The 10,121-nt window shown below is 65.3% G+C and overlaps 1 protein-coding gene across 1 annotated transcript; it reads left to right on the top strand.

The window, feature by feature from the left end:
* The first annotated feature begins 4,054 nt into the window (after positions 1-4,054).
* On the top strand, positions 4,055-9,734 carry LOC109273051 (lymphocyte antigen 6E-like). The gene is made up of 3 exons (XM_019459699.2): positions 4,055-4,177; positions 6,121-6,219; positions 8,773-9,734. Exons 1-3 carry the CDS (start codon positions 4,126-4,128, stop codon positions 8,982-8,984), a joined length of 363 nt encoding a protein of 120 aa, XP_019315244.1. The 5' UTR covers positions 4,055-4,125; the 3' UTR covers positions 8,985-9,734.
* Positions 9,735-10,121: the final 387 nt, after the last annotated feature.

Raw genomic sequence — 10,121 nt, 5'->3', positions numbered from 1 at the left:
TTTGTGGGGCCCCCTCCGCCCCAGACAAACCGGCCTTTCTTTGCTCCTTCCCATGCCCTGGTTGCAGGCCCCAAGACCAGAGAAGCTTCTCCTCTCTGTGGCCAGGGCCAGGGCTCAGCCCGTGAAGGGGCTCAAGGCTCAGAGTGTGGCCAGGTTCTCTCAGTATGTGACCAGCGTCAGGGAGCGAGAATGCCTCACCCCTTCACGGAGGGCAAGAACTCCTGTTCCCTTCAGGATCCTTTTAGCTGCATTGGGAATCAAATCTACCTGAGACAGATGAACAGGAGAAAATCGAATTTCATAGGGAGAATCCACAAAGACAGGGCAATTCCAAAGGCGGGGGGGGGGGGGGGAACGAGGGACAGATGTCACTCTGACCTGAGGAGGGGGTCTGGGATTTCAGAAGGAAAGAATGCGTTTCACAGGGTGATGTTTGGTAATTAGATGTTTGCCTTACCATCCAGATGGGTCGCTCAGATAAAACCTATGTCTGCTAATAACCCTTATTTTGGGAAAGACGCCCAATTTACATTCCTCTATGTAGTTAAGGGAGGGGCAAAAGTGCTCCTGAGCCCTCAGGGTCTCAAGTTCCTACAGCTCAAAATAATCCAGGGGCCAGGGTGATACGAATGGCTGGGGAGGAGGGGGTGGGGACTGTCCTGAACCCCTTCGTCAGGGTCAGGGCTCAGGGCATGAACATGATGAGGGCTTAGGGTGTGACCAGGGTCAGAGCACAGGAGTCCCCTTTGGCTAATGGAGGCACACGAGCCCCCCTTTCCCGGCCCCTGCCCAACAGGAAGGGGCCTCCGTTCGAATTCTGGGTCCTCTTCCCTTCCTTCCCAGCATCGGAGGGAAGAGGGGTCAGAGGCAGGGTAGAAAGAAGGAGCCAAGGGCGGGGTAGGAGAGAGGGAGAGGGCGGCAGGGGCAGGACTCTGCCTCTGGTTCGCGGGGAGGTCTGGGGGTTCCTAACGGGGGCCAAGGTCTCTCCCTGGAAGGTGGGATGAAGTTCTTCTGTGCTGGCAAGTCCACGGCCTCACCTGCTGCCCCAGTTCCCTCACCTGCCTACGCACCTGTGGGACAGGAAGCCCCACATCTCTCTCTCAGCCACTCTGAGGAGTGGAGTTCTACGCCAGGCGAGGGAAGCCATGCGTCCCTGCCGTCGGGGGTGGGAGTCTGGACCTTAATTGGAGAACACCCAGCTTGTAAAGTTTCAGGAGCCCAATTAGTTCAATGAGGGGGTAGGTCCACCCCCCCCCCACTCTGTCCTTGAAGGATGGCTCCCCAGATAGGCAGGCCCTTCCCAGGTCTCCCACCCCTTGAGCTGCAGAACCTCTGCCCGAAAGGCTTTTTGAGATGCACGAAGTTCTGGGTTCCCCAAGTGGCCCTATGAGAGGGGAAAGTGCTCACAGATCCCCAGGAATACGGACCCCAGTTTGAGCCACGCTGCGCCCGCTGGGGAGGGTGCAGCCCACTTTGCTTGCGCGGAGAGTTTGGGGCCCTGGCGCCCTGGCTCAGCCGGCTCCTCTGCATTGGCTTTTCCTGTAGTTTCGAGGGTCCCCTCCCTCCAGCCCTACTTCAAAAGGCAGCTCTCACCTGGTACCTCTCCAGGTAGCGGCCACTGGCATTGATAGAACCAGGCCGGGCACGGGGTGCCCACCACCTGAGCTGGCTGATCTCTCTTAGTGTGGGTCCACCAGCCCACTCGGCCCCGCATTTCCGTACCCCTGCACCAAGGGCCCGAGCCTGACACTCAGTAGGAATCAGAGCCGTGGAACCAACGATCGTCTGTGACCTGGGGCAGGGGGATCCCAGAGTCCCAGGCTCCCTCCCCACCCACAGCTGTCCAGCTGCACACTCAGACAAGCACAGAGGCCCAGGCAGGGTTACCTGGGGCCTGGGGGTGCCACAAAGGTGACAAGCAGGTCTGAGTTCAGTGAGAGGAGGGGCTGGCCGTGGTCGGCGTCACCCAAAGAGCGCTGGCAGCTGGCACTTGTAGGGAGGGGATCCCCCTCCCTGAACCCAGACTGGGCCCTGCTGGAAAACTAAAGGATGCTATTGGCCGTTGGGCGCTCGCCTGGCCTCTCCCCGCTGACCTCTGAGCTGGATCTAGGGCCGGCCACCTGCCTTACGCTCTAATATCCTGGCACCAGTCTGGGCTCTATCGCACCCTTCCCAGTCCTGTAACCCTCGCAGCAGAGGAGAGAACTTTCTCAGGCCTGAGGTCAGGATGAGGTGAAATCTGGCAAGGAGCTCGGTCCTCGGAGTCTGGTCTCTATCTCATGACCGCTGCGTGCAGGGCAGGGGTTCAGACCAAGGAAGCCAGGTGCTGCTGGGCAAAGCCCAGCTAACCGTCACGGTCCGTGGCCACAGAAAGTGACCCAGCTCTGATGGCAGATGAAGGTGGGAGGAGTTCGGTAGATGCCGTGCAGCGTATTAGAGGGTTTGGGAGGCGTGGAGGGGGCAGAGTAGACGGGGCGAGATGCACGGAGTCAACCCCGGGATTGCGCAGGCCTTACCCCTCCCTTCTCAGCACACTGATGTGCCCTCGTTCCGGACGCAGAGCCTGTAGCTCGTGCGTTTGCTGCGCCCTCGCGACACTCTCAGCAGGTTCCTGATAAGGGTGAGCCCATCCCGGTCTTTTGGGGACCGTGGCAGATGGGACCCCACACGCCATACATCTGAAATTGAGAAAGTTCTACACAAAGTTTAAAAACAGCCAATATGAAATATCAGTGTTCCAGGCTCCTTGACGCTTTGCTAGGCGGCGACGGTGTGGAGAGAGCTTGTCCCAGCGCGGGTCTGACCCCTGCTGCACCGCCAGGGCCCCACGTCCATGCACGTGGCTCCCGGCCTGTGCACCTGGTTCTAGGGGTGAGCAGCTGGCCCAGCCTCCGTGGGTGACGGAGCAGAGGCCCTGCGGGGGACCTGGCGAAGGACACGGGCTCCAGGCAGGCGCCGCCAGGGCACAGGCAGGAATAGTGGGTCTAAGAATGTTCCGGACAAAGATAATGATTCTGCCGGGGAAGGAAAGGAGGGAAGGGTGTTCTGGGCATCGGGCCGGGCCCGGGTGAGGGCATGGAGGCACGTGGCTTCACTCTGGAGGCCGAGGGGAGGGCGGGGAGGCTGGAGGACACAGGGGAGGCCAGGCGAGGCGGGCTTATGTGGACAGTGTGTGCCTGCAGAGCTCTCGGTGGACGGTGACACGGTCGGAACTGCATCTGGAAGGGAGGCTCTGGTCGCTGGGGAGGGGACTCCGGCCGCCAGAAGAGAGAGGCGGGTGGCCCTCGGAAGGGACACGGTGGAAACACCAGGAGGTGTGAGCTCCAACCTTCGGCCTCTGGAACCCTAGTCAGACCCCAAAACAGCAACTGGGGGCAGCCCACTGTGCCCAGGCTGGTCCCTGCATCCTCCCGGGGCACCCTTGTCATTCAGGGTCCCCCAAGCCCGGCCTGGAGGCCAACGGGCAGTGACTCAGTGCCATCTGAGATGCTGGGCCCCTCTGGCCCTGCCCACCCCTGCTCGGTCATCCCTGCAGCCCAGCAGCACCGGCCTCTCCAGGAGCTTGTCAGGGATGCAGGGTCCAGGGCCTCAGACTCAGCATTTCACCAGGGTCCCTGTGATGTGTGCGCGCACAAAAATTGAGACGCGCTGGTCCAAAGCCAGGCTTCAGCCTGCAGTGTCTCAGTGTCCCCACTCAAATGGGCGTGGCGCCTCCCTGATTGGCCTGGCCTGGCCAGGGGAGAGACACAGGAGAAATGGCTGTGCTTACCGGGAAGACCCAGGCAGGGCTGTGTCCCCCAGGCCCCAAGCGTGGGCTGTCACCCATAGACCATCGAGACCTTCCCTTCTCCCCAGCCGGGCCTGGGGCCTCGTGATACCTCGAGGGACCGGGAGGCCAAAGGCTCAGGACAGGGAGGCAGGCAGAGAGAGGGCACAGGTGACCTGAGAGCCCCCGGAGCCCTGGGGGTGGGGCAGAGGGGAGCCCAGGCAGCGTGAGTCAGGCTGGCCCTGCCGTCCCAAGTTCAGCTCCAGCTAAATTACTAGGTCTGACCCGGCGAAGAGGCCAGTCATATAAAGGCACCTGGTGCCGGCCGCTCCCCAGTCCCAGCCGGTGGATGCCCCACGATGAGGCCACTCCTGCTCTTTCTGCTTCTGGCCGCTCTGTGCACTGACCTGGGTAAGAACCACTGACCCGGGTGGGAGGGTTGGGGACAGACAGCTGCTGGGCGTGGCTTCCCCCTGAGGAGCGTGTGTGTGTGTGTGTGTGTGTGTGTGTGGTGGGGGGAGACCTGGAGACCTTTGTGTCCCTTTGGGCATAGTTTCTAGTATATCTGCCTCTCGTGGGTGAAAGAGCCGGTGACAGGCCTGAGTCTGCAGAGCTCTGGGCCGACAGGGGGACCGGCTACCAGCCAGGAGGCCAGTGTCCTGTTTTCCTGGACAAAGGGGCTTCTTGGGAGGCAGGACTCTCGGTGCTGGAATCAGGGAAATGAGTCGGTCACTCCCAGCCCCTCTTGCTGGCTGTGTGACCTCGAACGAGAGCACCTGCTGCTTTGGGGCCACCGGAAATGGGGCCCCGGGGAGGGGGTGATCCAGCCTGTGATTAGCAGCTGAATAATTACCACCCAGGGATAATAGCCCCCTCCACATGCCCCGAGTGGAGGTGGGAGAGCTGGGGCCTCCGGCCTGTCTGGGGAACCGCCTGGGGGGGAAGGCAGAGACAGAGGCGCCTCGGAGACCAGGCCCGTCCCGAGGAGGCCGGAAACACAGATGGAGGGGACACTTGGGCAGAGGTTCGAGGCCGGCTCTGGGGACGGGGCAGGGGACAAGGTGTTTGTCAGAAGAGAGGCTGGCACAACGGTGAGGGGCGGCTGCCCGGAGGCCCCAGTGAGGCCTCCCCAGTGTGGAGATCCCCCCACACAGGGACTCTCCGACCCCTGAGGGGGAAACAGAGGCAATGTGAGTTTCTAGTTCAGAGGAAGCTGGGAGTGTCCCCCCCACCCGACCAGACTCGGTTGCAGACAGGAGCATAGGAACAGCCAGGGGTCACCCCCAGAGTTGCCTCTTTTTCCTGGGGGTGTTCCAGAGCCCTAACCTGGGAAGAAAGCCTCTGAGCCTGGGGTCTGTCTGAGCTTGACCTCATCACCCGTGGCTCAGCCACAAGTGTCCCCACTTCCCCAGGGAAAGGGGTCCCTGATGTCCGCTGAGCCGCGTGTGGAAGATGCTGTCACCCCACTCCACAGGTGCCGGCTTTGACGTCGGAGCGGGCACACCACAGCCCCCCAGGCCTGGCACAGACGTGCCCTTTCTCGCAGCACGTGCCCCTCCACGCTGGCTCTCCCACCTGCCCAATGGCCCCTTCGCAGTTCCAGGGGCACCCCTTCCAGGAAGCCCTCCCAGCTGGCCCCTGCCCTCTATGAAGACACCTGGGCCAGGTGTCCCACAAAGTGTCACTCTATCTCACTCACCCCACTCCATCCCAACCTCAGCTGGCCGCCCCCAACCCCCGGGCAGCCTGCGGGCTCCTCCAGGCCAGGAGCCTTGTCCTGCATCCTTGTGGTCGGGGCCTGGGGCCGGTCACAGTGCACGGGGCGGGGGGTCACCAGGGCCTTTTGCTGTGGACTGTCCACTGATCAGTCTGGGGTAGGGGCCGCTGGCAGGCCCCGGGCAGGGAGGGCAGGGCTGTTCCCTCCTGTTAACTAAGCAGCCCTTGGTGCCAACGGTGCGCAAAACCCTCCCAGCCCCCGCTGTCCTCGGGTCCAGGCCGCGGTGCAGGCCGGGAGCCCCAGCACAGGAGGGTGGGGCAGGGGCCGAGAGCCTGTGACTTGTCATCCGGGCAGCCTCAGGCTGTGCTCGGTCCCATCTCATAGGGAGGACTGTGTCGCTCAGAGAGGGGCAGCGGCAGTGAGAAGCAGAGCCCAGATCCCCCCAGGAGTTAACCCTCCTCCGTCCCAGGGCCCCCTCGCTCCTGCTGACCGGCCTGCCGAGTCTCTAGCCCCGTCCCCGGGGACCGGGAGCACCTCCGGAGGGAAGGGGGGGTGGCGGAGGCTCAGAGAGGGCCAGACATGGCCCCCAGGCTCTCCCCAGCCCACGCTGACAGGGGTCCCTGCTTCCTCCCCCCAGCCCGGGCCCTTCACTGTCACGTGTGCTGTGGCCACAAGGACTGCGAGTCTCTGGTGGAGTGCGCCCCAACTGACAAGTACTGTGTGATCACCCAGGCCAGTGAGTACCCCGCACGCACCCCCACAGCCCAGCCAGGGGCCCCCCTGCGGTGCCGGAGGGGGTAGGGACCCGCCCACTCTGCCGGAGCCCGCCTCCGTGTTGGTGGGAGGTGGGCTAGGAGCAGCCCAGCGACACCCCCACCCCGACACCCCGCCCCGACACCGCAGAGCAAGGCCAGATGTGGCCTTCCCGCTCGAGTCAGAGGGAGCCCGAGTGAGAGATGCGGGAGGGAGCAGGCCGCACAGGGATTCGGCAAGACTGGGCCCGGAGGGAGGCCGGCGCCTGGAGGACAGGGTGGGGTACAGGGCTGCGGGGGCAGCCCGGCCCATGGCATCATGACAGGACCCACGGCCTCGGCCCCGAGGCCTGTCACCATCACCCTGCCTTTCCCGGCCACACCTGTAGCCTGCCTCCAACAGACGACCCCCCCCGCCCCCGTGTCCGGACCCCTAGGACAGGCTCCCTCCTTCCTCTGACCTCCCAAGTCCCTCTGCGGGTCTGGTTCTTCCCTGAGCCGTCAAGGGCTGGGCTGGGGCCCCGAGCTCTCAAGTGGTGCTTGATGGTGACCTTGGCAGGCGGGGTCAGGGTGCGAGGGGGGGCCACAGAAGGTCACATGGTGGGAGTTTGAGCACGGCAGAGAGGTGAGGGGCCCGGTCGCTGTGGTGGCCCCGACGGGTGGGAAGCCTGACCGGGTCATTAGACAGGGCAGTGGGGAAGTTGGCCTGCAGGGGCAGCAGGCACAGGGTGGGACCCTGAAGTGAGGGGTGGGCGGGGGGGGTTGGAAGATGCTGCAGAGACACTGGGTCCCTAGGCAGCCCGAGAGAGGGGGGAGGCATGTGTGCTGAGGTTTGGCCGGAGGTGGCCGTGTGGGGTCCAGGAGGCAGGAGCGACTGCTTCTGGGAGGGGGTGAGGAGCCCCCTCCCCCCCACTGGTCCCTGTCCCCGTTGGTGTCCTGTCTGTGGAGGTCCCGACAGCATGTCACATGCCCTGGATGAGCCAGGCAGCCTCGCTGGGGCCCCAGCTCCCTGTGAACCTCGATGATTACAAAGGCCCTCCCACATGGGACGCAGAGCCCCCTTATTACGGGGAGACATGGTGTCTGGCTGGACCCCACCCCTCCTTGGTGCAGGGACGCTGTGAGGAGGCAGCACAAACCCCTCGATGCCTCCCGGACCTGCTCCCGTCAGGCGGAGAAGGACCCTGCCCAAGGACCAGGTCACTTTCTCAGGGCCTAGGGGACGCTCCCCCACTTCTGGCCAAGTCCTGGGCGTGTGGGGCACAGGCAGGTCGTGTTCTCTTTCAGTCACCTGGCCGATGGCCCCTGAGCACCCGCTGTGCTCTGCGGCTCTGGCTGTGGCACAAGGAGGGGTGGGTGGGAGGGCTGGGGAGGACCTGGTCCCGGTGGTCCCCCCCATGCTGGGACCCCCCCCCTCCCATGGGTGCCTTTTGTCGCTGAAGCATGAGTTCTTACACCCACACAGGACCAGACACCCTGAGGGCCCCCGTTCCCTCCCCGGGGTGGGGGCTTCCTTTAGACCCCCATCCCCCCCCCCTTACCCCACCTCCTGTTTGCTCCTCACTGCCCATCTGCTGAGTCTGTCTGTCCACCCGTGTGTCCTGCCAGGCGGTGCTCCCCGAGCGGTCATGGCCCTGGATGACAATGGGGGGGGGTGCTCCTCAGAGGGAGCCGTGAGCAGAGGCCCCCCGAGTGGGGAGGGTGCTGATGCATGAGGGGGAACAGGAGGGATCCCGGAGCAGGAACTGGGGGACGGGACCCGCGGCCGCCGAGAGGCCCGTCGGTGGTCACGCCCGTGTGCTCCCAGCATCACCAGCAGATGGAGGTGTCTCCTGACCCCCTGCTGGCAATCCTGGGGGAGGGGCGGGGGAGGCCCAAAGCGCAGCAAAGCGCCAAGTGCCAAGGGGTCTTGCCTGTGACAAAGGTAAATGTCGGGGCTGCTGTGGCTCCCGCGGAGTGCCACGCCCAGTGCACCGGTGGGCCCTTCGATTCGGCCCCCCAACGGCCCACCTAATACCCGTCTCTCAGGGGAAGGGGCCGGGGCTCAGCCAGGGAGGAGGCGGCCACGCTGGGTCAATGTCCCCGGCAGCACCTGCCCCCATCCTTCCCGTCTCCTCGGCAATAGCTCAGGACAGGGTTCGTGGACACTGCCCTGTTCTGTAATAGCTGAGCGTGGTCGTGACCACTCATCACGTGTGACCGGAGAATTTGCTCCTGGGGCGTCTGGTGTTCCCCCCCCAACATGGGCCCACGTGCGGGCGGGGGGACTGTGCACAGAGGTGGGTCCTGAGCAGGTGGGGACCGGCCCCCGACACCCTCCTCGTCCCGCTGCAGCCTGCCTGTCCCTCTGCTCTGCCCGGGCTGGCTACCGTCCCCCGGCCACCCCACCCCTGCTCTAACCACCTCCCACTACAACGGAGCCCCCGGGAGCCCTGGAAGCAGACGGGGCCTGCGGTGCTGGCAGCCCCGGGCCGCGGCGGGCCGGGCGGGGGACGCACAGAGCCCTCCACCCACGGCCCTCGCCCCTCTCTCCACAGCAAACCCCGGTGGCATCCTGGTCATGAAGTCCTGCTCCCCGGTGTGCCCCAACAGCACAATGTCCTCGGACGGCCGCACCCTCTCTGTCTCCTGCTGCCAAGGCAGCCAGTGCAACCGCAACGCGGCCGCGGGCCTGGCGGGCAGCCACGGGGCTCTGTGGCTCAGTGCCTCCGTCAGCCTGCTGTGGGCGCTGCTCCGGGCGGCCTGCTGAGCCCGCGCTCCACGGGAGGGCCCCCGGCTCTCACCCGGCCCCTCGCAGGCCGTCGCCAGCCTGCCCCGCTCCCCGCACTCGGCCACGCAGGCGGGAAGAGTCCCTGTCTCTCCTGTGCTCCTCCCTGCTTCCCCCCGGGGCCGCCGGCCCCCTCCTCGGGCTCCCACCCCGGGGCGGGAAGCCCCCCTACCTCAGGGAACCCGCCTCTGAGGGACCCTCGGCCCTCTCCCGGGGTCCCGGCCACCCGGTCCTCCCCGACACCCTCCACCCCGTTGTGGGGCCTCCCACGAGGGCTCCTCCCACTCTGGCCTCGAGTGCCCGGATCCACCGCGCACGGGGCAGGCAGGTCAGAGGTCTGGGCGTCCCCTGCACCAGCCACGCCTGTGCTCCCCTGCGCACCGACCCGCCACTCCTTCCACGGCTCGCTCACACCTCAGGGGCGAATTCACTCCGCACAAGCACCCACCCCCGGGCCTCCTGGGAGCCAGGCACCCCGAGAGAGCCCACAGGGCCACCCCAGGTCAGCACATGGGATGAGGGCTTCCAGGAGGCCGCCTCGCCCCCACCCCCAGTCCCTGCTAGCGAAGGCAGGCCTGTTCATGGTCCCCTGGCTGCCGCTGTGGGGGCGGAATCCGTGTGGGGCCTGTGTTCTCACTGGGCACAGGGGCTGGCCTGCCCCCCACCAGAGGCGCCCACAGCAAGGCCTCCCCCTAGGAGCTCGTGGAGGAGAATAAAGCTGTACATCCTGTCCCCATTGTCTGAGATGTTGAAATTTTGGGGGGTCCCCCGTACCTCGGGGCCAGGCAGGGGGCACTTTACGGAGGGCGGTGACATTCTCCAGGCATAAACTCAGAGAGCAGGAGGCACTCTCCTCGGAATCCAAAAAGCCAGCACCCCTTCCCAGCCCTCAGCCTGGGGGCTCCCGTGGGGTTCCCCAGCATCTGTGGTCGGCCCTGCGGTGTGCCCCACAACTCCTACCGCCCTGCACCCCCAGTCAGGGCCCAGCCTGGCACCCGGGGCTCTTCTTGGGGGGCAAGGGGCCAGAGGCTCCAGCTCTCCTCCCTCACCTCTGCCCGGGGCCTCTCCCCGGGACTGCATGCAGGTCCCCGGCCCACAGCTCTCTCAGGGCCTCCCTGC

The sequence above is a fragment of the Panthera pardus genome, unplaced genomic scaffold (genome assembly GCF_024362965.1).
Source record: "Panthera pardus isolate Hobbes unplaced genomic scaffold, ASM2436296v1 HiC_scaffold_7, whole genome shotgun sequence".
Taxonomy (NCBI): Eukaryota; Metazoa; Chordata; class Mammalia; order Carnivora; family Felidae; genus Panthera; species Panthera pardus.
This window is presented reverse-complemented; position numbering and strand designations above follow the sequence as displayed.

Excerpts from the sequence above, each read along its gene's own strand:
- LOC109273051 (XM_019459699.2), top strand. The coding sequence starts at position 4,126 with ATGAGGCCACTCCTGCTCTTTCTGCTTCTGGCCGCTCTGTGCACTGAC. Across the intron at positions 4,178-6,120 it reads CGCTCTGTGCACTGACCTGG|CCCGGGCCCTTCACTGTCAC; the intron begins GTAAGAACCACT and ends TCCTCCCCCCAG. Across the intron at positions 6,220-8,772 it reads CTGTGTGATCACCCAGGCCA|CAAACCCCGGTGGCATCCTG; the intron begins GTGAGTACCCCG and ends CTCTCTCCACAG.